This window comes from Cervus elaphus, chromosome 5, assembly GCF_910594005.1.
Source record: "Cervus elaphus chromosome 5, mCerEla1.1, whole genome shotgun sequence".
Taxonomy (NCBI): domain Eukaryota; kingdom Metazoa; phylum Chordata; class Mammalia; order Artiodactyla; family Cervidae; genus Cervus; species Cervus elaphus.
Window position 1 is genome coordinate 80096226 of NC_057819.1, and position 27306 is coordinate 80123531.

The 27306-nt window shown below is 39.0% G+C and overlaps 1 protein-coding gene across 1 annotated transcript in view; it reads left to right on the forward strand.

Annotated features, from left to right (window-relative positions):
• Window positions 1–27306, forward strand: part of ANKFN1 (ankyrin repeat and fibronectin type III domain containing 1) — a 362043-nt gene that overhangs the window by 258716 nt on the left and 76021 nt on the right. The window contains exons 8-9 of the mRNA XM_043902728.1: window positions 23087–23184; window positions 26273–26363. Coding sequence (XP_043758663.1) covers window positions 23087–23184; window positions 26273–26363 — 189 coding nt within the window. The remainder of the gene's footprint in view (window positions 1–23086; window positions 23185–26272; window positions 26364–27306) is intronic.

Below are 27306 nucleotides of genomic sequence, written 5' to 3' on the forward strand. Positions count from 1 at the left end.
AGGGATTTCTGTGTGTTAATTTTATATCCTGCAACTTTACTGTATTCATTGATTAGCTCTAGTAATTTTCTGGTAGAGTCTTTAGGGTTTGCTATGTAGAGGATCATGTCATCTTATGCCAGACTTTTTGATACAGTAAGTACTAAAAGAAGTAAAATTTCTCTTCATTCTCCAGTCTCAGGTAGCATTTAGCCAAACCTCCCCAACTCCAACACACATGCATTTTTTAACTATTTCTTCTCTTTGTGCGCTACTAAAATTTTTAGGTAACTAAATAATTAGTTCATCATACATGCTATTTAAAAACCAAAACCCTGAATCATAAGATGCTTATTTTAAAACTTAAAGAAATAAAATAAGTGGTAAGACATTTTTAAACAAATAGGGATGATGAATACCTTTATGTGACATTTTACCATTCAAAATGATTCAAAATAAATTAAGTGGTGATCATTAAGATGCCGGAAACACTTAATTTCAGCTGTGACCCAACTCCAGTAGGTTTTTTTAGTTTCTATTAAAATGGAAGAATCTAGTCCATAAAGGGGAAAGCCAAAGCTGTGTAATTGTTTTTGGTTTCTGACTGGACTTTCATTTACTGTTGAAGCTCAACGGCAGATCTGGTGATGCAAATGTGAACTTTAAGAAGAGCCACAGGGAGAGAGTGTACTCCACAGGGAGAGACCTGTTCTAGGTCTAGAACTGCAGTTGTCCAGGCTCCCAGAGTCCTGGTCTTTGCCTAGGAGGGTGAAAGCAACAGCATCTTTGTACAGCAACAATTATATGAAGTGGTTCAAGCATCTGTCAACACCATTCAACAGTTACTCTGAGTAGATTCATCTTAGTAACTGAGTTGAAATGGGGGGGTGGGGAGGGAAGGGGGAAGAATTGTATAGAAGGGTCACAGTTCTCAGGCATACCAGACCTTCCTGGGAAATCTAAGTTATCTGTGCACAGTGTTGGTAGTGAATGAACTGGGCAGACACTCCAAATATTATAAACCATAGGCCCTACAGAAAAGAAAGAGTTTGGGGGCCATGTGTCACACAGGCATGTGGTTTCTGTAAGAACGAAGTCAGAAATTGTGCAGCTGAGTTGTAATACTGGCACCTACTAGCTGTGTGAAAGTCAGTGAAACATTCTTAGGAATTAGCCCCCTTACTTAAAACGTAAGAATAAGAATTAACCCAGCAGAGTCCATGAGATCTAAATGCCTCTCATTACTCTCCTTACACAGACACTGGTCATCAAGTTAAAGCATGAGCTGATCATGTCATTCCCCTGCTCATTAACCTTCGCTGGCTCCCATGAGATAAAAACCAACCCTCAGCATTGCATCAAGGACTTTCACGTATCAGCGATCCCTCAGCCCCCACACCCTCCTTTCCTCTGCTGTGACTTATCATGCTCAACTCTGTCAACCCTCAATTTCTTCCCCTGGAATGCCCTTCTCTGTGTGGCAAAATCCCACACAATCTTCAAAACCCAGACCAAACATCACCTTCCTTTATCCCACCCCCTCCCAACTTTGATGGTCCTTAGAATTTCAACAACACTTTGTTCACCTGCAAGATCACATCTTACTGTAATTGCCTGTATCTTTATCCATCTGCACATTGGTTTGTGAGTCTTAGGGCAAGGTCTTATTCCTGTTTATATTCCCATCACCCAGCACAGTGCCTTCCAATCTTAAAGATGCTCAAAGAATTTTGTGATCATATATGGAAATGTGAATACATGAAGGAGTTTTGAAATGGGAAACCATCATTAAAATACAGTAATTAGCATTAGTAAAAGTGAAGAGGGCATCCCAGGTAGCACTAGTGGTAAAGAGCCTGCCTGCCAATACAGGAGACTTAAGAGATGCAGGTTCAGTCCCTGGGTTGGGAAGATCTCCTGGAGGAGGGCACAGCAACCCCCTCCAATATTCTTGCCTGGAGAATCCCATGGGCAGAGGAGCCTGGTGGGCTACAGTTCATAGGGTCTCAAAGAGTCGGACACGACTGAAGCGACTTAGCATGCACACATGCACAAAGGTGAAGAATCTGAGCAGTAAGGAGAATTTGGCCCCAGAGTTTTGTATCAGAACACTTCTTATACTAGATGCCACATGTTTTTCCACAACCTTGCAGAGGAATGGGTGGGTGCACAAGCAGATGAACCCCTCGGTGTCACAAGGCATAACACACCCTAACCTTCATTGTGGGACAGAGTTGGTCCACGGAATAATGCCTTCATCTGACAGGTGACTGAAGATTCAGAAGGAATCTCTCAGACTTTCTCAAAGTTAAAACTCACAGATCTGTGTACCTCTATGTTTTCCTCTCTACAGCTACTGTTTTCCTCAACTCTCAATACATGCTGAAGTTTCATTTAACTATGAGGGGAAGAGGCACTGGATTTTTGAGACCAGACAAACACAGGTTTGAAATCCGACCCTCCCATTCATTCCCAGTGTGTGGCCTTGACCAGTGTACTCAGTCTTGACCTCACCTCTAAAATGAGAAAAATGCATAAGGCTTGTGAAAACCAAATGAGAAAAATGGGGACGAAGGTATTGCAAACTAAAAATGTTTTGGAACTGTAAGTTGTTATTCTCCTCATGAGAAGTAGACTTAACCAGCCACGTGCTCATCTTCTTTTGTTACTTCTTCCCCCATTTCTCCCTCTGGGATTCTTTGCAGAGGACCCACAGTATGGATATACATCTCACTGGGCTTGGGTCTGTTTTTGCGTAGAGGAGTATTTGCTCCAACCCCTAATAAGTGTGATCTACTTTTTTCTCTGCAAAGGAGAACTTTTGCAGGGGAAATAACAATTTCAGCAGCCCCTGTGGTAACAAAGCATTTCTTTGATCTCTTGCCACTATCTGAGTGTTGTTTGGAAAGCTACTTAAGGATGAAAGTATCCTCCAAAAAACCTACTGTCAAAGAGGATTTCAGCTCACCTCAAATTCAACCAACTCTTGAGGTTTTGCATGTGGAAAAACAAGATGGGGACAGCTACATAAGTACTGAATGAGCAATGAGATGTCAGTGTTTTTATTACTGCTTGCAATTGAACTCTGAGTCAAACTGAGACCCATTACATATACCTGAAAGGACAGCATGGTTTTTGATATGACCAGGATATTTGATTTGGAAATTTTTAAGTGTACCGTGTTGCTAATAGCTCTTAGTTAAAAAAAAAAAAAGAAGAAGAAGAATAGAACTCCAGTATTTACCATTTCCTACGAGTTTGAAATGCCAAATATTTGGATTTACATAAAAATTTGGCTCATAAGTGTCTCAGTGAATAAGAAAATATATATTGTGGTGGCTAACAAGAAGTCAGGCACTTTCCTCCTATTTACAAAGGGCAAAGGTAATGCCAGCCCTGAGTTGGTACCCTGTCTCACATGAATCACAGCACTAGTAGAATCTTTTTGGTCTCCCTGACTACAGCGTTGCCTCTCTCCCGTTTTTCTCCCATAAACCACAATAAAGGGCTTTCTAAAATGCAAATCTGATCATATGATGGCCTGATCTTTCAATAGCTCCAAAATGTCTTCAAAATAATGTTGATACTTGTTAGCATAATGAGCTCCTGCCTCCCTGTGGAATCTCATCACTGATTAAAGTCACACTCGCATCCCACTCACCTCTTCTATTCTCCATAACTGCTCTGCCATCCCCTGACCAGCCATGACTCTGTGTCTTTGAACACCCAGAAGCCTAGAATGCCTTTAGCACATCCTTCAGGAGTCTGTCCAGAAAGTTATCCCTAACCATCCTCTCCTCAGATTTCTGAGGGTGCCCCCACTCTAAGCCTGCTTCTATGACAGCACTCATTGCATTACAACTTATTGGCTTGTCTTTCTCCCCCATTGAACTGTAATTATCTTGAGTTTTAAGATTAGGCTTATTCACATTCATATCCACAGCACTTTACATCATCTGGTGTCTAACAGGGAAGCACTCCAAGTCTCGTCAATCAGCCAAATAGTACTAGATTGAAAGTGGAACTTCATTTCTTATCCCAAATATGTCACCAGTTATGGTGTTGGGTGTTGGACCAATAGATACAAAATTCAATAAACTCAACTATGTTTATTTATTGAGATCCAATTATGTATATATCCTTCCAATCAATCCACATAATTCTTTTTCTCACCTTCTATGGGCCAGGTATCTTACTATTGATTTAAATATTGCCAATGGCTTTCCTTCCCTGCCTTATTATCTATATTAAAATAGATAAAAGGGTTTATAAAATCTGGAGAGCTTTATCATCCCCACAAGTGAATGACCTCTTTTGAATGTTCGCAAAATAACAGTCTTGTTCTTCATTTTTAACTGTGAATGTGAAAAAAAAAATCTTCTCTATTAAATAAATTATTGCAATCATTCATTTCCAACATTTTTATTGGAAACCCACTAAGTTCCATTTGCCCTCACAGGCCAAGATAAAACGCATGGGTGAATCTGCCAGTTAAACAGATGAGCTGTAAAACACTCAACAAATATTTTAGGTCCAAGCTACTGGTTCAAATATGTTTTGTAAGTACTGAAAACTTAGAGACATCACATATAAGTAGAAATGTTGAAACCAAAGACTAAAAACAAAATAAAGATTACTAGAGCACTACCTCCAAGGAAAGGGATTATGTCTTTCAAATTGTTCCAGCTAGGATTCTATGGAATACATTCTACATTGTGATGTATAACTTTTCAGAGGGAGCTGTAGGGGAAAAAAATATGTGTATATTGCTTGCAATATGAAGGGTTTTCCTTAACATTCTGAAGCCCATTTGGGATTTCTGGACCTCAAGCAAAGCATCTGTCTATGAACACATTGAGGTTCATGCCCTCATCATCAGTTAGTCTGATCCTCCACAGAGAAGCAGAATCTGAGTCTGGGAATGGGGGACAGGGCTCTTTGTCTCCCTCAGAATCTCTGAAAGGCTTAATCTTGCCTTAAAATCTAAAGACTGAATTTTTCAGGATCAATAAAGGCACCTTTTTTGAGTAATTCACAGTAGGATGTGAAAACAAATACGGAAGGGAAGTACCCCAAACACACATTCGCCTTGGTGAGATACAGAGGAAGGAGGACTGTGGTTAGCTGCCCTAAAGTGGCCTTAGTCTTCCTTTTCTTTTCTTTCTTCCTCTCCTCCCTTCCACCATCCTTCCTCTGTTCCTTTCCTCCCTTCTTTTCCTTCCCTCCTTTCTTCTTTTAAATTGTATTGCTTTTTGACTGTGCAGGGTCTTCACTGCTGTATGCAGACTCTTCTCTAGCTGCGGTGAATTGGGGCTCCTCCCCATTGCAGGGCACAGGCTTCTCATTATGGTGGCCTTTCTCGTTGCAAAGCACAGGCTCTAGGGCACAGGGGCCTCAGTAGATGTGGCTTAGTTGCTCCAGGGCATGTGATATCTGCATTTGCAGGTGACTTCATAATCACTAGCCCACCAGGGAAGTCCCCTTTCTCACTTTCTTTCTCTCTCTCTTTCTTTTTTTCTTTTCCTCCCTTCCTTTCCTCCCTTCCTTTCTTATTTATTTCTATTTGCCCACAAATTCCTCTGGATCCTAAGGAACCACTCCTGCTTTGGAGTTGGTTTATCCCCATGTTGTGCTTCCTTGATAGTTCAGTTGGTAAATAATCCGCCTGCAATGCAGGAGACACTGGTTTGATTCCTTGGGTTGGGAAGATCCACTGGAGAAGGGATAGGCTACCCACTCCTGATTCTTGGGTTTCCCTTTGTGGCTCAGCTGGTTAAGAATCCGCCTATAATGCGGGAGACCTGGGTTCAATCCCTGGGTTGGGAAGATCCCCTGGAGAAGGGAAAGGCTGCCCACTCCAGTCTTCTGGCCTGGAGAATTCCATAGACTGTATAGTCCATGGGGTCACAAGGAGTCGGATACGACTGAACGACTTTCAATCAATTCAATCAATCAATAACGTGCACTCTCTTATCTTGGCTTAAGTGTCTCATCCAGAGGAGAGAGAAACAGGACATGGACCTCATTCAGGACTTGGGAGGAATAGAGTAGGTCATGGTGGAGAGGTGGAGAGGGAGGTGAACGAGGGGTATCTGACACCAGTGAGGTTACATAACATGAAACAGACTCAGAATACGTGCCAGCAATCCACATGCGTTTTCTGTGACTGTTTACATTGCTATTTTTCCTTCTAAACCAGCACGTGTCTTGGCAGCCACAGCCACATGTGGCTGACTTGGAGATACAGAACACCTTCATGAGCCTCACAGTCCCCAGCACGAGTAAAATCCCCTGTCCTGTTAGGCGGTCACTGCCCGCTATCCTCAGTCCCTCTTAAACCACAACAAGGAAATCACAGGACTGGAGACAAAGGCTGGCCCTTGGGGAAACGAGACAGAGCTGCCAACCTGGAGCCCTGTCTTAGGTTCACTCACTGGAAGTCAAATACTATAAATGCTTTCTAGAAACTCTTCACATTGGGGCTTTCTCTAGCTTAAAAGACCTCAACATGACTGTTAGTCCATTTATCACTTTCTGCTCGTATGGGCTTGGGAGGAAGACAAAGAGACAGGGGTTCAAATCCAGACTGCGCTGATAAGCTGTATATCCTTAAGCTATTTATTAAAAACTTTGGGCCTCAGTTTTCTCATTTGTAAAATGAGACAAACATTATCTGTGAAACAGGATCATAGATACCCCAATAAATCAAAGTACTCCAATAAATATTAATAAATATCTTCCAAGTATCCTCCAAAGATCACTGGGCATTAGCTTCCTCATAAACCATCATCTCTTTATGTCTAATTCAGGATTTTCTTTTTACGTTTTATTTTTTGTAGCATTTTGCACATGCAATATTTTAAAAGGCAAGCCATAACCTTTTGAAAAATAATTGGAGCGATTTTTATAGGAAAAACTGCCAACACATCTTTGCCAATGGTTCTTTCCCATTATTAGAAATCACTGCACCTAACTCACCATCAATTAAAAATACTCTTTATTGGGGCACTTAAGGTACCTATAGCTACTGCTCTTTGAGGAATATGCTGGAATTCATGGCCCCTCATTAAAATGTGCCCTCAAACAATGCACTGTAGATAAGGTAGAAAAAGATGCTGTACGCATTTTATTATTTCTTAGGGTCCAGCTGACAACAGGTGGTTTCTCGCTTTGACTCAGGAGGAAGAGGAAATAAGTGTCTGGCACTTTATTCAGTTAACAGCTATTTTTGGAACTATTATTATTATTCCATATAGGACACAATGTTGGTCACTATGGGGGATACAAAGATGAGTTAGATACAATGTCTTCCCTGAAGAAAATTAAGGGAAAAGTCATTAAACATGGTTTTTTGAATGTGCAGATCCTCTTTTAGGCCCTCGGGATACAGTCGGGGGGAAAAACAGACAAAACATGAAGCTCATATTTCTTGAATAAACAAATAAATTTAAACAAGATGATTTTAGATAATGATAAGAACCCTAAATAAAGAAAAATAATGTATTGGAGAGAGATGCAGATGAGCTTGGGAGAAATAACTTAGTAACTTACAGAAAAATAAAATGCAGACGAAGCAAAATGGGTAGAAAGTAGGACAGGGGATTCCAAAGAAGTATGCAGGCGCCAGATCATGATTCCTTGTAGACTAGGGGTCTACAAATTCTTTCTATAAAGGATCAGATAGTAAATATTTTAGGCTTTGCAGGCCATATGGTCTCTATTGCAACTATTCAAATCTGCCATTGACACAATATGCAAAAGAATGAGTGGGTGTTGTGTTCCAATAAAATCTTATTTATGGATACTAAAATATGAATTTCATATAATTTTCACAACTTACAGTACATTTTGATTCTTTTTTCAGTATAAAAACCATTCTTAGCTCACAGGCTACACAAAAACAGGTGGTAGGCTGGATTTGGCCCATAGGGTCTTAGTTTGCCAACCCCTGTGGTAGACTATGCTAAGGTGTTTGCATTTCATAAGGTTATAAGGTTTCAATAAAGGAGAGTATTGTGATATTATTTATGTTTCAAAGAGACTGTTCTGGCTTCAGCAGATTGAGGGGAGGGGAAGCGAGTATGAACAGAGGGAGAGACCGTCTGGTTCAGCTCTGAGACTGTCCTAGGAGTTCCAGTGTGAAATGGTGGTAGCTTGGATGAAGGTGATAAATAATGGAGTTTAAAAAACTTAAAAGGAGAAAAACTTGAAATATATTGTGCAGATAGAGTTGAAAATACAGTTCATGAATCATTCTAATACAAAATAGAGAGTGTTAGTGTCAAAAAGAATGACAGATAAATACTCTGGGGAATCAGGGAGAATAATCAGGGTTGAAGGAGCATGAGCCTTCCACTCAAGTAGGTTTTGATAAGAGGAGATGGGAGAGGCTTCAGGCTGGAAAGACAACTTGTTTCCTGAGAAACATGGCGATGGAGTAAGAACGTTGGTCTGAGATACACTTGATCTCCCTGTATCTCCTGTCATTATCTATAAAAAATGGATGATAATATTAAAGTGTAAGCTTCTTAAGGCTAGGGACCATGTCACTTGTCTTTCCATATCCACACAACCTAACTGAACAGTAATCTATTCAATAAATATTTGAAGTATTCAATAAATATTTATTGACCTACTGCAATGCAGAAGACCTACTGCAATGCAGAAGGAATATATATTCATAGCCATTGTCTTCACAGTGTTTTTAAGATTAAAAAGATAACTGCAATAATAAGTAATCACTACGCTACTGTTATATCTCTGATACATGTAACAGGGATGTTAATTTTATCTTCAGATCAGAGAACACTCGTGCAAAAGTGACATTTACACTAAAAATGTAAGGGAAAAGGAAGGGACAATTACAAAAGTCAGAAAGGAAAAAACATTTCCAGGAAAATGAACAGTATGCGTGGAGAAGAAGCAGCTTGACATGTTTGAGGATCTAAAAATCAGAACGAGAACTTGTGAGTGCATTGAGACTGAAGCTAGAAGATGGAGAAGGCCCATGTTACCCAGGGCCTTGCAGACCAGGACAAAGACAAAGGATTTCATCACATGCTCAAAAAAAATTCTTGTGTGAGTTTTGGGTTCACACAGACCTGACTTTAATTCCCGGTTCTGCCACTTGTTAAACTGGCAGAATTATTTTAGACTATCTTGCAGGAATATTGTGAGGGAAAAAATAGCAAAATTATCTGTGAAAGAACCTGGTCGATTTTCATTAAGTGTTAGTTTTCTTTTGCTGGAGCACAGAGCAAATGCAGAGAGTAGTGAAAAACAAGGCTCAGAAATTAGGTTAAATGCCCAGGAGAGAAGTTCTTGCTTTGTAGGTCAAGGGAGCAAAACGGACCTAGGAGAACTGTCCTTCACTCATGCATGTCCACATATAAACCCACTCAATTTGACTCAAGTCAAACCCACTCAATTTGAGCCTGTACTCCATAATTCTGTAAGAGTGGAGTGGGTGTCCAAAAATCAATATGGCATGAGTCCTTTCCTTAGTTAGTTTAATTAGTTAAGGACAGTCCATGGAATTCTCCAGGCCAGAACACTGGAGTGAGTAGCCTTTCCCTTCCCCGGGGGATCTTCCCAATCCAGGGACTGAACCCAGGTCTCCCACATTGCAGGCGGATTCTTTACCAGATGAACCACCATGGAAGCCCAAGAAGAAAAATGGGATGTTAAAACTGGGTGTAGTAGATTTACAATAGCTAAGATATGGAAACAACTGTTCAGGGCCCACCAGTGGATGGACGAATAAATGAAGATGTGGCCTGCACACACACACACACACACTAGAATACTACTTAGCCACAGGAAAAGATGAAATCTCACCACATGCAACAACACAATGGACCTTGAGAGTATTATGCTGACTCAGATGGAGAAAAACATTGTGTGATTTCATTCATATGTGGAAAATAAAAAATTTTAAACAACATAAATGAACAAAACAAACCAAATTAAAAACAAATGCATAGATATGGAGAAGAGAGTAGTAGTTACCCAAAAGAAAGGCAGTTAGGGAGACAGCCAAACAGGTAAAGGGTGTCAGCTCTATGGTGACAGGTGAAAACTAAATTTTTAGTGGCAAGGACAGTGGAGTGTGTACATAGGTAGAAATATAATGTTATACGCGTGAGACTTACAATGTTGAACACATGAGACTTATAATATTGTAAACCAGTGCTACCTCAATATTTTTGTTTAATGGGTAGGAAAATTACCCCCCACCTCCAAAGCCAAATAGAGTACTCTTCTCTGAACGAAAGTCGTCATCTGGCAGAAACGTTGGAATGCTTTTGCTTTCTTTTTCTTTTAATTCCATGAGGACTCAACAGGATTCAGAAAGCTGTGAATTGATCACATATCTTGGGCCTTGTGTGTATAAATCAGACAGCTGATCCTGCACTTCCCTACTTTTTATGCTTTAGAAAGTAAAACAGCTTGTCAGAGTCTCTCCCTGCAGACAGAAGGGCATCACTCCACTGGAAACAAAACAAAAACAGAAATCTCAGCATCCCAGGAAGCCCACCAAGCAGCTCTTACTCCATGGGACAGGTTTCAGAAGCTGCCTATTCTCAGAGGAGGAGTGTGGGACAGCAGTCCCAGCCTTCAAATCTATAATTGTCACTTGGTTTTATGCCCCTGCTATTGTCCAGCTTTATCCATTGCAGCATTTAAAAAGCTTATACTTCTTTAATGAACAAAAACGATTATCAGGACAGTTTCTCTTAAAAAGCAGTCTAAAATAAGTGAAAATCTACTTAGACATCTTATAACTTTAGGTTCCTTTAAAAAGCTTTAAAAATAGAGCTATCATTGTTGTTGTTTAGTCACTCAGCTGTGTCTGTCTCTTTGCAACACTATGGACTATAGCCCACCAGGTTACTCTGCTCATGGAATTTTCCAGGAAAGATTACTAAAGTGGGTTGCCATTTCCTATTCCAGGGGATCTTCCTGACCCAGAGATCAAACACTGGTCTCCGTGTCTCCTGCATTGCTGGTGGAATCTTTACCACTGAGCTATGGGAGAACCTCATAAAACTCAGTATTTACTTATAAAAGTTAGTTTTATTTGTGGAGAAAAAATTAAAACTTTATAAACTTGATGTAAAATGTTACTAGTTACTTCTTATTTGAGAAAAACAGATCAAACCCAAAAGCTCTCATTTTCATAATACCCCTTACATAACAAATTATCACACACAATTGTACATAGGGTGTACTGTCTTCTTAGAATATTTTTATAAGTAACCTAAAATCCGATTTGACAAATCATTCAGTTGAAAAGTACTGTACTGATTTTATTATAGTCTTGACTCAACATTGGCTTTCAGCTTTACCCATATATATATAACAAAAATTCCCAAATATTTGAGACAAATATTCTCAAATATTTGAGGAAAGGTGAAATTAATAAGGCTAATAAAATAACAAGTAACAAAGGCTTTCCCTAATCCTAGAGAGTGAAGCAAAAAGAGAGATCTTGTAAGAAAAATTGGAAAAGAAGAATTTGAAGTAAATTTGGCCTAGGACACTTTTACATTGCTACTCCTTCAATTTGCACAAATTAAAGAATAAGAGAAACTAATAACTATTTCTCAGTGGAAAAGGCTGCAGGGAAAGGAAAGCAGTTGAGTATTGATGGAGAAAATACAAAAAAGAATAAAAAAATTTATAGCTAAGATAATCAAGAAATGTTGTCACAACCATTCTGAAGTTGAAAAATGGCAAGGAATAATCAATGAATTAGAAAAGCAGTAATCTGCTGGGTGTTTTATACAGCAGTGTTCCAAAGAAAAAGGAAAAGTGAGAGGCTTATAGGAATTAATGACCAGTGTTTCCATTTTCAGGCCACAATGCCCATTCATAAAACCCAGATAATCATGAAATAAAATATCAATAATAATGATGTATAATAATAAAATGTAATAAGGACTATAATAATAATGAAGCCGATGACCCTGTTTAGGCATGGAGCTCTTTCAGGCCATCAGAGGGAGTAGGCTAGGCTGTCTCGCCATACATACAGCCAACACTGAGGTTTCGGTTGGCCAGCCCGTGATGCTGCCACCCTCATTACCATCAAGTCCACAGATGCCTGCCCTTCAAGCTGCACGCCGCGCTAGTTTCTGGGCTAGTCCCGGTTTGGGCAAGCAGCGCTGATGTGAGGAGTCTGAGCACCCGTACAGACCAGTGTCTGGGTCTTGGCCACGGGACAGGCCTCCCAAATGGTAATTCCTTTGGAAATGAACATTTGTCCCAGATTCCCTCACTGTGCCATTCCTGCCTCTTAAGAGACTTACATACCTCATTTTCATCTTAGATAACAGAATGTTACCTAAGTTATGCTTGAGAAATCTACCCTCTGTGGACACTACACCCTGCTAGTCAGGATACATCCACACTCATACTTTATCTGAGCAACCATCTAGCATTTATCCAGCAGTATGATGGTAAATATTTAACAGCTGGATCTCTGAGGAACAAAAGTACACACACACATACACACACCAGTCTTCTAGTAAATTTTACTGATAGGATATGTAGCACGCAATTTTAAAATAATAATAATAAAATATACCATACACTTTCTTATAAATCCCTCACAGCCTATCCCCTTCATGGATCACAGCCTTGTCATAGCAAAGAGGCCTGTGTAAGTCAATGAAGCTATGAGCCACACAGTGCAGGGCCACCCAAGACAGGTCACAGTGAAGCGTTCTGACGAAATGTGGTCCCCTGGAGAAGGAAATGGCAACCCACTCCAGTAGTCTTGCCTAGAGAATCACATGGACAGCGTGAAAAGGCAAAAAGATATGACACATGCAGATGAGCCCCTGAGGTCAGAAGGTGTTCAATATGCTACTGGGGAAAAGCAGAGGGAAATTACTAATAGTTCCAGGAAGAATGAAGTGGCTGGGCCAAAGAAAGAACAATGCTTAGCTGTGGATGTGTCTGATGGTGAGTAAAGTCCAATGCTGTAAAGAACAATACTTCATAGGAACGTGCAGTGCCGGGTCCATGAATCAAGGTAAATTGGTCATGGTTAGGCAGGAGATGGCAAGACTGAACATCAACATCTTAGGAATCAGTGAACTAAAATGGACAGGAATGAGCTAATTTAGTTAAGCAGCCCATTATATCTACTACTGTGAGCAAGATTCCCTTAGAAGAAATGGAGTAGTCTTTATAGTCAACAAGAGTCTGAAATGTAGCCCTTGGGCACAATCTCAAAAATGACAGAAGAATCTCTGTTTGTTTCCAAGGCAAACCTTTCAACATCACAATAATCCAAGTCTATGACCCAATCACTGATGTTGAAGAAGAAGCTAAAGTTTACCTATTCTCTGAAGACCTACAGTACTTTCTAGAACTAACACCAAAAAGAAAGGTCCTTTTCATCATAGGGGATTGGAATGCAAAAATAGGAAGTCAAAATATACCCAGAATAACAGGCAAATTTGCCCTTGGAGAGAAAAATGAAGCAGAGCAAAGGCTAACAGTTTGGTCAAGAGATCACCCTGGTCATAGAAAAAAACCTCTTCCAACAACCCAAGAGATGACTCTAATCACTGACATCATCAGATGGTCAATACTGAAATCAGATTGATTATGTTCTTTGCAGCCACAGATGAAGAAGCTCTAAAACAAGATCTGCAGCTGACTGTGACTCAGATCATGAACTCTTTATTGCAAAATTCAGGCTTAGATTGAAGAAAGTAGGGAAAACCACTAGACCATTCACATATGACCTAAATCAAATCCCTTATGTTTATACAGTGGAGGTGACAAATAGATTCAAGAGTTCAACTTTGGTAGACAGAGTGCCTGAAGAACTATGGACAGAGGCTCATAACATTGTACAGGAGGCAGAGACCAAAACCATATTAAAGAAAAGGAAATGCAAGAAGGCAAAGTGGTTGTCTGAGGAAGCTTTACAAATAGCTGAGCAAGAAAAGGAGGAGTGAAAGGCAAAGGAGAAATGGAAAGATATGCCCAACTGAATGCAGAGTTCCAGAGAATACAGAGAATAGCGAGAAGAGATAAGAAAGCCTTCTTAATTATAATAAATAAATTAATTAAATTTTTTTAAAAAAGAAAGCCTTCTTAAATGAAGAATGCAAAGAAACAGAAGAAAACAATAGAGTGGGAAAGACTAGACATTTAAAAAAAAAAAAACTGGACATATCAAGGGAATATTTCATGCAAGGATGGGCACAATAAAGGACAGAAACAGCAAGGACCTAACAGAAGCAGAAGAGATTAAGAAGAGGTGGCAAGAATACACAGAAGAACTATACAAAAAAGGTTTTTATGACCCAGATAACCCCGATGGTGTGATCACTGACCTAGAGCCAGACACCCTGGAGTGAGAAGTCAAGTGGGCCTTAGGAAGCATTGAAAATGAAAGTGAAAGTGAAAGTCACTCAGTCATGTCCGACTCTTTGCAACCCCATGGACTATACAGTCTGTGGAATTCCCCAGGCCTGAATACTGGAGTGGGTAGCCTTTCCCTTCTCCAGGGGATCTTCCCAACCCAGGGATCTAACCCAGGTCTCCCACATTGCAGGTGGATTCTTCACCAGCTGAGCCACAAGGGAAGCCCAAGAATACAGGATTGGGTAGCCTATCCCTTCTCCAGCAGATCTTATTGACCCAGGAATCAAACCAGGGTCTCCTGCATTGCAGGAAGATTCTTTACAAACTGAGCTATCAGGGAAGTCCATTAGGAAGCATTAATATGAACAAAATTAAAGGAGCTAATGGAATTCCACCTGAGCTATTTCAAATCCCAAAAAGATGATGTTGTTAAAGGGCCACACTCAATACATCAACAAATTTGGAAAACTTAGCAGCGGCCACAGGACAGGAAAATGTCAGTTTTCATTCCAACCAAGGGCAATGCCAAAGAATGTTCAAACTACCACACAACTGAACTCATTTCACATACTAGCAAGGTTATGCTCAAAATCCTTCAAGCTAGGCTTCAGCAGTATGTGAACTCAGAACTTCCCGATATACAAGCTGGGTTTTGAAGAGGTAGAGGAACCACCGGAGATCAAATTGCCAACATCCATTGGATCATGGAGAAAACAAGGGAATTCCAGAAAAACATCTACTTCTGCTGCACTGACTATGCTAAAGCCTTTGACTATGTGGACCACAACAAACTGTGGGAAATTCTTAAAGAGATGGGAATACCAGACCACTGTACCTGCCTCCCGAGAAACCTGTATGCAGGTCAAGAAGCAACAATCAGAACCGGACATGGAACAATGGATTGGTTCAAAACTGGGAAAGGTGTATGACAAGGCTGTATATTGTCACCCTGTTTAATTAACTTCTATGCAGAGTAAATCATGCCAGCTTTGATGAATCACAAGCTAGAGTCAAGACTGCTCAGAGAAATATCAACAACCTCAGATATGCAGATGGTACCACCTTGATGTCAGAAAGCAAAGAGGAACTAAAGAACCTCTTGATGAGAGTGAAAGAGGAAAGTGAAAAAGCTTGCTAGAAACTCAACATTAAAAAAATTGAAATCATGGCACCCAGTCCCATCACTTCATGGCAAATAGAAGGGGGAAAAGTGGAAGCAGTGACAGATTATTTTGTTGGGCTCCAAAATCACTGCAGACAGTGACTGCAGTCATGAAATTAAAAGATGCTTGCTCCATGGAAGGAAAGCCATGACAAACCTAGACAGCATATTAAAAAGCAGAGACATTACTTTGCCAACAAAGGTCCATAGAGTCAAGGCTATGGTTTTTCCAGTAGTCATATACAGATGTGAGAGTTGGACCATAAGGACAGCTGAGTGCTGAAGAATTGATGCTTTCAAACTGTGGCACTGGAGAAGACTCTTGAGAGTCCTTTGGGCTTCGGGGAGATCAAACCAATCAATTCTAAAGGAAATCAACCCTGAATATTCTTGGAAGAACTGCTGCTGAAACTGAAGCTCCAGTACTTTGGCCACCTGATGCAAAGAACTGACTCATTGGAAAAGATCTTGATGCTGGGAAAGATTGAGGGCAGGAGGAGAATCAAGTAATAGTTCTGAGTACTGGAAGAATATTTCCTCAATTATTTTGTGTTACTCATAATGTAACAGCCACAGAGACATTTAACTTTAATTTGAATTATTAACTCTCCATCACTTTCTTAAGTCTAGACTAGCAGTCAGCAAATTTCTCCTACAAAGGACCAGAGAGTAAACATATTAGGTTTTGTGGACTACACATGGTCTCTGTCCCATATTCTGTGTGTGTGTGTATGTATGTGCATATGTGTTTACAGTCCTTTAAAAATGTAAAAGCCTGACCTCTGGCAAGATTTGGCTTTTAACTATAGTTTGCCAATACCTGGTGTAGACAGTCCACAAAACAAAAAATCCAGCTTTGGTTTCATAGCATTTGCTGACATCTATGCTGCACATATTCCCACCACACCTAATGTGAAGCTACCAATGTGACGTCCACTAATGAGACTGGGGAGATGAGTGTAGTAATACATCATTACATGCTATTTCTACCATACTGGTAAAACATGTATCTATAATCTTAAGATCATAATTAATAGTAAAACGCAGTAAATTAGGAAGTCATGAGTTTTGATTATTTACTGTCTTCTAAACACAATTTATTTAACTATAAATTTATGCAATTTAACTTTCAATGATGGCTATGTTTAACTTCTAGCTGGAAAAATTCCTGAAATTTTAACAATCAGCTCTTGCAAGCCATATGGGTCAACTCCAGCACCCACTGGAATTATCTGATCTAAATGTGGTTGGAACCAAGCTCTGACTTTCTCCTTCTGCCTCTTTGTGCTGTCTCTAAAAGCCACCCTATCATACCACCTAATCTTAGATGTGACATAAGGAGATTTTGCACTTTGTAGTTTGTGATAAATCTGAGACCTTCCTAACTCTTAATTTAATGTTCTAGGAAAATCCAGTAGATGAGTCTACTAAGGAAAGAGATCCTATAAACGAAAAGAAAAAAAAGTGATTTCTATATGATCTGGGATTTAGGGGTTACTTATACTTCCAGTAACTCCAGTAGTGGAGATCATTCAGACTTTCTCATCCCCAAACTGCAGAAATTACTGAAGAAATTTTTACTTAAAGGCACCTCTGGTTAAGAGACCAAAAAAGTACAAGAGGTGAAGCTCTGTAAATCTCACTGAAGACATTAAACTGACAGCAGCTGGGCCCCTGAAAGATTAGTATTCCTTCAACAAACATTTCATGCCATGCTTGGAAAAAGAGAAAGAACTCTCAGTACTAGTAAGAATCACAAAAATCATATATTTTATTTAGAAAGCAAAGAGGATCAAAAGAAAGTACAAATTCAGATAAGAGTCATAAGCGGAAAGCCATTAGTAGATAAAGAAGCAAATAGATCAGATTGTGGAGCTGAGTTTTGTTGTTGTTATTTGTAGTCTTTTGTAGTGCTATGCACTTTTCAAAATCCTCAACATTTAGAATCTCTTCATCATGTCTGTATCTATAGGTAGCTCTGTCATATGGCAGGCAAAATCAAAACAGTACATAACCTATGCAAGTAGACGCATATTATTTTTATGGATAGCAGAATCTGACAATAAAGAAACGAATATAGCCTTCCAATTCCAACTGCACTTTTAGTCTTCTAGAAGTAATAGTTGCAGGAAGGATTTACTAATGTCCCCCCACCCAAAAAAAAAAAAAGCCTTTCACCCTTAACTTAAATCATTGTTTTTCTAGGGAAATTTAATTTGGGAAAAAAATGTTTTTCTAATTAACTGGAAGACTGTGTGCTATGCAAACAATAAAGATTCTTGTTTGAAAGTAATGCATGCCCCTGCTCCTCGAACTACCAAGGGAATTTAAAATAAAAAATGCAAGCGGCTCCAATCTCATATGTTGCCAGACCTAAACAGAATCCCCAGATTCAGAGTTTTCAGGTCAGTTCCCAATTTAAAACTCACAAGTGGGAGGCGGGTTCATGCTTTAGTGAGACAGATCTTCTCATCTCTAGAAATGACTATATTTGATCTCTCTCCAGGTTTCTCGGCACGTTCCTCTCTCCCTCTCTCTTCCTCTTGTGCTATGGTTGGCCTGAAAGGGTAGAAACTGCACAATTAGATGGATCAAGGGAAGATTTCATAATGCTCTGGTGCTGGGCTGGGCAGTCTAGCCAAATTCCATTCATTAGCTAAGGCGCCGGGTGAGTGTGGCCAGCAAAAATGCTGTTTTGGTTCCACAGACATGCTGATAGGGAATAGGAAATAAACTTCAGTTTTGGGGGTCCTCAGAGGCAGTATAGACAAGTGAACAGCCTGGGATGCTGGGAATCTGAAAGCCAGGAATTAATCTCCATCTCAACTACTTATTAAGCAGCTCAAATAACTTCTGTTCTCTTTTGACTGTAATTTTTTCTGTTCTAACACTGTTTTCTTATTCTTTAAGTACCAGGGTCAGATTTCTGTCTATCTTAGTCTTCAAGCATTCCAAATTCATGAACTAAGAATTCAGTTTGCCCAGTATATACTGAGCCACCTATATTGTGCTAGGTGCTGTGACAGATGCTTTGGAAACTGGTACTAATGCAGCTTGGTTCAGGCTCTCAGAGAGCTCATAGGCTAAAGAGGAGACAGATCTCTCAGATACAAAATAATAAAGCAAGTGCAAGGTAACATGTATTACAATTGCTGTGGGGAGTTTTGCAAAGGGGCTTCCCTTGGAAAGCCAAGAAAAGCTGTAGAAAGGAAGGGTCCTGGAACCAGGGGTTTGAATGAAGTGTGTAGAAGACTTGGGGAAAGGCGAGCATACCAAAAGAGAAAATAGCATAAGCAATGGGTCTGAAGTCGAGAGACTGGTGAGGCTCAAGTGCAAAGCTTGGTTAGGGCCTGGACAAGAGGATACCTTCTAGAGTCTGTCCTCCTGATGTGTGGAAAGGGTAAAACAACTTCTCTAGACTTTGAGTCATTTCAGATTTGAGGGAGAAGCTGGACAATAGCGAGTTTTACATTTTTTTTTTTTAATCAATTGAAGAGAAACTAGACATTGCTGCAGTGTTACCTCTTTATGCCTTTACTTTTATACGGTCCTCATCATCACATAGCAGTGCATGTGTCACTGAGGCTCCGGCAGACTCTGGATGGCCTCTTCAGTTCTAACACTGTTACAACGCTTCAGGGTTTGTTAATCACTCAATCCACACGATGAGGCGTGAAACTGACCTGCATTTTGACTAAGTTCTCTGCTTGCGTACCCTAACGCTTCCAGGCATGCATTTTCTACCCTTCTCCCTGGGACACTTCTCCTTACATTGCAGACTTCAAATGACAAGGCCAAACCATCAGGAGCTCTTTTCCTTCTTAAGCTTTCAGTCTGTGGTTTACATAACTGTCATCAGAAAAATGAGGATGGTTCAGCTAGAACTCTCATGCCCAGCTGACGTTTCTAAAGCTTAGATAAAAGTGAAATATTTGTTAAGATAGCAAATCACATTTAAAATATTCATAGCTATTTGATATAAATACACTGATTCAGTTTGAGTCAGAGCCAAATGTTAAGAAATACTAACACCTAGGTTTTATCTGGCACCTTTTTTACTAATGTTCAACTGCTGTGAGCTATTGCATGATTGAACCCTGCTTTTATTTCCCAGACCTAAGTAGAAACAGTTGCCTTGATCTTTATCTGAAAATTATAAGTCTTATATAGTTTTAAACTTCATATACACAGCTCCAACCCTTCAGGGATTTAGAGCAGACTTATAAGTGATTTTTCTCGTGGCTTTAATATTAAGTCTTTAAACTACTACACATAACTTTCCAGAGAGACCTTACTAAGTTGCCTTCTTAGAACTCCCAGTTGACTCTCAAAGTGATCCTATTCATTCTATTTCCAGGAGTGAGCAGAATCACCTTTCTTTATGTCAAAATAGCCCACCAACCCAAGGATGTACATGGAGGGAAAAAAAACTATAGGTTGTCCCAGAATGGACTAGCCATTCCAATGTGGAGAATTTTTTTCCTTTCATGTGAGTCTTCTCTTTCTCTAAATCCTTCCCCTGTTGAAATCTACACACATTATAAGATCAAATTAGACTTAAACATTTAAACCTTTCTGTTAACTCCTAAAGAGGACCATACCTCCCTACAAACCTGCTTCTATTTGGTTTTTTGTGTGCTGTTTTTCAAGAAGCCAGGCCCTCTTTTCCATCTGAAATATGCTTTGTATAACATATTTCAATATAACATGATAGCTCTTATTCAAAAATAAATTGTTGTTTCTTCAGAAATTTTAAATACTGCATCTCTGAGCAACTTTTCATTAATCATTTCTCAAATAATCTGGTCTTGTTCCCACTAATCCTTAGCTCTTCTTTTGGATGTTACCCTGAATCCTTCGCCCAAAATCAGAAACTCTTGATCCTCAGCCCTGGGCTTGGGGCTTCACCACATCAGTCAACCATATATGTCTCAATGGCAACCAAAGATATTTTTGTTTCTAGAATTTTCCTATATTCTTTGTTCTTTATAAATGTCCTTGCACATGTGCTACTGATTTTCATTTTGTTTGTGATAATTCTCTCAGTGACTGCTCTTTTTTCTTTAGCTTAAAATAATATGCAACATTATTCTCTGATTACAAACTCTCTCCAATTTGACTTTAAGAAATGGCTTTTTCAAGAGCTAAGAGCTCATAAGCATAATAAAACATTTGGAAAAAAATTATACATATATACACACATATATAAAAACATATATTAAAATGCATCCATATATATTTTTTATAATATGTTTTTATAATAAGGTATAGGCTTGATTTGAGAGTAAACATAAAACCTTAATCATTTGATTCTAATTAGACTTTATAATGTGCCTGAGAGCTTCAAAGGGCAGGAGTCTGGAGAAGGAGAAGATTCACATGAGAAAAATATCTCTGTTGGAAAACCAGTCTATTCTGGATTGTGTGTGAGCATGTGTACATATGCAAATGCACACAAGAAAACAAATATATATGTATTTGATTTGTGAAATATTTAGTAAGCATCTTCTATACACCAAGAACACAGATCCACAGGTGGATCTAGAGGGAAAATATGACGAACACTTTTCTTATTCTTAAATTTCCCAACATCTAACAAGAAGAAGAGACACATACAATAAAGCATAATTATGTGTATTAAATCTTATTTTTATACAAATGAAGTACTTTGGGAACACAGAAAAAGATGTATTTAATTAATTATCCTAAGGAATTCAGAGGATTAGTAGGGTTTCAACAAGCAAAGTTGGAAGATGAACACAAGACAGAGGCATAAAAACACAGAATAATAGCCAGGCAACAGAGATTTATAAAGCAAGGACTTTGCTTTGGGAAATGGCAGAACATAAGGATAGTAGAATAAGGTTGGGACTAGCCTGTGAAGGTCCTTGAATGCCTTGTTAAGATTTCACCTCACTTGGAAATCAACTAGACACTGTGAAAAGATTTTAGGCAGAGAAACTAAATAATTTGATCTTCATCTTAAAACTATAATGCAGGTTATAATAAGATTGTATATAAGGATATGGAGATGAACAGAAAAATCAATTAGGAGAGTTTATTAATTAGGCCTAAAAAAAATCAATTGCAGAGTTGATGCTCATGATTATGAGTCTGCTCTAGAATAGCTTCAGTAGGGGAAGAGGGAAATTTATGGGAGGCATTCAAAAACAGAATTTACTGGGTATAGTAATCAACTGGTTGTGAGGAATTGGAGAAAAAGAGGAGGCAAGGATGCACCAAGTTTTAGGTTGGTTGACTAGATGTGTGGCTAAGTCATGAGTTAGAATTAAGAAAAAGAGAAGAGAAACATTCCTATAAGAAAAAGTACTTAATGGAGTATTTCCAAGCAGAGGAATTGTCTGAGTCTGGGGGAGCAGCAGGATTTAGATGGTTTGGCTTAATTTTGAAGTATTTAAGTGTCAGAGAGAATATAATTTAAATCTTAAGGCTTATAGCTCGTCATCATGAGGCTTAGAAATATGCAGGCCTTGTCTTCCATGTGACTTAAGCTCATGCTCCATTTAGGATTGCCTCAAATCCTGCCATGTGTAAACGGTCACTTAAGATGCTTTTTACTGATGATGTACAATGTCTCTCTCCTGACCATGGGTTTTTCCAACCAGTGGTAAATGTTATGAAAGAGCATGTCTCACAGTAAAATGAGGTGTTACAATTTGAGTGTTAGATTTAACTGTGAAGGAACACCCGCTTTGGAGATGTCAGGTGTGTGGGGAGCTCAGCCACAATCCCAAATTCTCCAGCTGAAAAGAAGCCAATGAAAAAGCCTGGAAGACACTATCATGGAGGAGAAGCAAAGCCAGAGGAGTAGAGCATAGGACACTAAAGAAAGAGAATTATTCTAGAAGGAGGAGTCAAATTATGCAGGAGGGCATGAAAGGAGGCTTCTTTATTTGTGAGAAGAATACCCCTGGGATCTTCAAGTAAAACTCTCAGCAAAATGGTGAAACAGAAACCAGACCTGGGGAACAAATAGAAGGTAATATTCTAATGATGCCTTCACTTCTCACATGTAACAAATAACTTATCTTCCATATACAACAAACTTATATATAATATGTTTTAGCATGTGTGGGTCTATATACATAAATACATACCAGGTGGTGCTGGGATAAAGAACCTGCCTGCCACTGCAGGAGACTTGAGAGATGCAGGTTCAATCCCTGGGTCAGGAAGATCCCCTGGAGGAGGGCATGGCAATCCATTCCAGTATTCTTGCCTAGAGAATCCCCTGGACAGAAGAGCCTGGCCAGCTACAGTCCATGGGGTCACAAAGAGTCATACACAGCTGAAGTGACTTAGCACGCACAATCACTGTTGAGTGAGTGATTGCTTTTTTCCTGCTTTTGTTTTAAAAAAAATAATGGTGGACGTGGAAACTGCCTTACCCTGGGAACTGTTAGGTTGCCAATATAGGAGAAGATGATAAACTTCACTGTGTTTGAGAGAGATTCTTGATAGATGACTGTTCTTCCTTTTTCTTTCTCTATTTTTCTCTCTCCCTCTCTTTTCCCCCACCCACCCCTTTCCATCCAGTGGAATGGAGCATGTCTAAAGACTTTTGTCCTTTGGCTGGAGAAATCATCATGGAAAACCTGCAGACCCTGAAATACACAATCACAGGACTTACAACGGTAAAGGCCAAGTCCTCACGTCACACTCCCTGTTCCCCTGCCCCTGATGTCTGTGCTGGGATATTCGTAGCAAACGCCTACTTTGGAAGCAACAGCCAACGCCCATTCCTCTGGCAACAACTGCCACTCATTAAGCATGATATGTCTGGTATCCATAATCTGAACCCCACAAAGGAGTGAGCAGACAGCATGAACCACTTTGTAAGCTGCCATGTTCTACAGAGATCAGAAAAAGACTGGCCTCATGCAAGCCTTGAAAGCTGCTGCTTTCTGGATCACAGTTTAATCTCGGGGCTGGGGGGAGGGATCAAAGGCTCTCAGAGATCCAATTTTGACTCCCTGTCTGATGGTAAAAATAACAGCCTCATCTAACCCTCACCCCGACAGCCTCGGTTGAGATCAGTCATCAACTGGAGTCACACAATTTCCTGAGAGAAATCCTTTTCCCTTGATTACAAAAAAGAAGTGTGTCTAAATCTGCTTTCACAAAAAAAGAAACTATATATGGTTGCACTACACTTCTCAGTAACCTGAACTAACTTAAACTGTGAATGAAAAACTGGAACAAACTGTGCTTATTTGTTTAACCAATCTAAATGTTAATTATTTATAGAACTACAAACTATATGAGCATATGAAATGCAGTATATAAAAACACCTAACAACTCAGTTCAGACTGGAACAAACCCTATATTTCCTCAAACAATTAATGCAATGAAACTGGATCATCAATTTTTTTTAATTAAAAAAGGTTTTAGGTAAACTTAAACCTGTATTTTTTTTATCCAACTCAAATAATTAATATCTTAGGACCTTCAAATGTGAGAGGCAGAGGGAGAATTTTGTTTTTCTAAAAGGCAAGTCAATTAAAACAGTTATCTGTAAAGCATAATCCTGAAGCCCAGAATTAAAAAGCTGTGTTAGGTTGCACCTCTTCAAGTTTGAACCAGCTTATTCTAATAGACTTCTTGGTGGTTGGGTCATCATCCCAGAATCTTAACTTTTCATCTTACTTACACGTCTACACCAGGGGCCAAAACTATGGATTAGCAGAACAAACAAACCCCTGAGTGGGTGGCCCCCAGAGATGCTATCAGCGTCTGATTCCCAACACTATAGCTCACATGATGGAAGAGGGCCAGAGAGAACCCAAGGGAATTTCCATTGCTTAAAAGAAAAAGTGATATGGTGATAAAAATGGAAAACTCTCCACAGAGAACTCTCTAATATTTGAACTAATTTTTATAGGGATTAAGTTTTTCCACTTGGCCGTGCAATGAGAGTAATGCAGACGCTACCCTAATCACATAAAAGCCTAGAAGCAGATTTACACTTCTACAGAATCTCCATAGCGTTGAGACACATAGAAACCCATTTTTAATGTTACAGAAATTAAGTTTATAATAGGTAAGGCCACTGTTATTAAATCCCTGGCAAAGGCTCTACAAAGATTGCTATTTTCTTTCACTTCAAACACTATTTTACAGATTTTACAAGCAATGAATGCTTTAACAAGTGCTGACTTCTGAAATATCCTTTTGGGGGGAAAAAAATTCCTCAAAGCAAAAACATAAAACCGTACAAAACATTTTAAAATACTTCAATCAAACAAAAAACAACTTAATTCTTTTTTAAAAATTGAAGCATGTGAGACTTCCCTGGAGGTCCAGTGGTTAAGACTCCACGCTTCCACTGCACTTACAGAGGGCGCAGGTTGGATCCTGACTGGGGAACTAAGCTCCCACATGCCAGGGGGCACGGCCAAAAATAAATATATAAATAGAAGTATCATTTATTTACAATGTTATATTAGTTTCAGGTGTAGAATGTAGTGATCCAATATTTTTATAGATTATACTTCATTTAAACGTATAAAATATTGGCTCTATTCCCTGTGTTGTACATTACATACCTGTTGTATCTTCTTTATTTTTTACGTGGTTTGTACCTGTTAATTCTCTTCTCCTTTCTCTCTCTTCCCTACTTCTCTCTCCCTACTGGTAACCACTAGCTTGTCCTCTATATCTGTGAGTCTGTTTCCTTTTTGCTATATTTACTAGTTTGTTTTATTTTTCAGACTCTACATATAAGTGATATCATACAGTATTTGTCTTTTTCTGGTTTATTTCACTAATATCCTCTGGGCCCATCCATGTTGCTGCAAATGACAAAACTTCACTCTTATGACTGAGTCCATTGTCTGTGTGTGTGTGTGTGTGACATCTTTTTCCATTCATATGCTGATGGACACGGATTGCTTCCACACCTTGCTTATTGTAAATAATGCTGCTATGAACATTCAGATGAATATATATTTTGAAATCAGTGTTTTGTTTTCTTTGGATAAATATCTGGATGTGGAATTGCTGGATCATATGGAAGTTCTTATTTTTTTTGAAGAACCTCCATACTGCCACAACTCCTTAATTCTTGATATCTTAAGACATTAAAGATATAAACTATTGTTTTAATAATGGTTTTTAAAAGGAAGTAACATCAAAGATTTAATTTTAAAAAAAATAATTGAGTAAAGAATATTTATTACAGTATTATTTATTGTATCGTAAAATGTGGAAACGATCTGTCCACCAATGAGGGATTGGTTAAATAAATAAATGTGTTTAACCAAAGTGAAGTACTATGCAACCACTAAAAGAATGGACCAGATCTTTAATTATTATTCTGAAAATGTGTTCATTACAACTTGTAAATGTTATAAAGCAAGATGATCAGTTAGAAAAAGATGGTAGCATATGCCACTAGGGAGGAGAAAAAAAGGAAAAACAGATAAAGGGTGAGAAATTGCAGGTTTTGGTAAACCCTACAGAACTATGACTTAAAAATTGATGTATAATATTTGGGGGGAGGTCAGAAAAAGCAACTAGGATATTCCAATTTTGGAAAAAAGAAAGCAAAGAAATTAAGAGGGCATCCCAAACACGTTTATTATCATGTAAAAACATTGTAGTCAAGAAAAGCTAGAAAGTTAAAGTGTGGGTAATGGGATGAATGAGTTCATCAGACACAGGGTAAAACTGACTAAATAAAACTCCCAACGTATCATTCTCTCTCTTTCAATACTTTGCAGGGCCAACAGTACTTTGTTCAAGTGTCGGCTTATAACATGAAAGGATGGGGACCTGCTCAGACCACGACTCCAGCATGCGCTTCTCCTTCTAGTAGGTGGCGGCTGTGAATTCTCTCAAGCCCGGCCAGGCTCCATCTCCAATTCCATCCTCGGGATGCCACTGCCTTTCCCTCTCCCCACTGCTTCAGACTAACAAGACCTCCTCAGAGTAGCATCTGGCCACGTAATGAATGATTCCTCTGCAGACATGTTTCCCTGGGAGGCAACTCAGTGGAATGAAACAAGGGGGAATTTGGAACCAGCAAGACTGAATTTGATACCCATTATGCATTTTATTAGCTGCATGGCCTTAAAAATTTACTGAAACTCTCTGAGTCTCAATTCAACAACTGTAGAATGGGTTGGATCATACCCTTCCCAGGGCTTTTGTGCAGATGTACTGAAATGTCATACTAGGACTGGCTGGCCCCGAGTACATGCAATCGACTTTAGCTCTCACCTCCGCTCCCTCACCAAAAATCTAGCAAATCTTACTCACATTCCATCAGAAGGAAAGCTTTCTTATTAACAGGCACTCTGCTACACTCTGCCACAAACAAAATCTGTATTATTTGTAATGGTGGCAGAAAAACCCAACAAAGCCCCTCCTAATTAGTTTAAAATTAACAATTTATGTGTGGTATATTTGGTAATTCTCTATTAACCAGAAAATTTAATAAGAAGAAATATCTCCAGACATACCACAAGATGAAAGATTTTTCTGCATAATAAATATATTGCTCTGAATTATATTTTAATTTAAAAAAACTTCACTAATGTGATCATTTAAAATGGTATCACATGTCCTTGTGAAAGTGCAAACTGCTCCATCCTTTGTGAAATATAATGTTTATATTATATCAACTGCTATAAGAACATTCATTTCTTTCTATCCCATAATTATACATCTAAGAATATAACCTAAAGAAACAGATGCAGACACACAATCATAAACAAACATTGGCACTGCAGCAATATATTGATATATGTGTGAT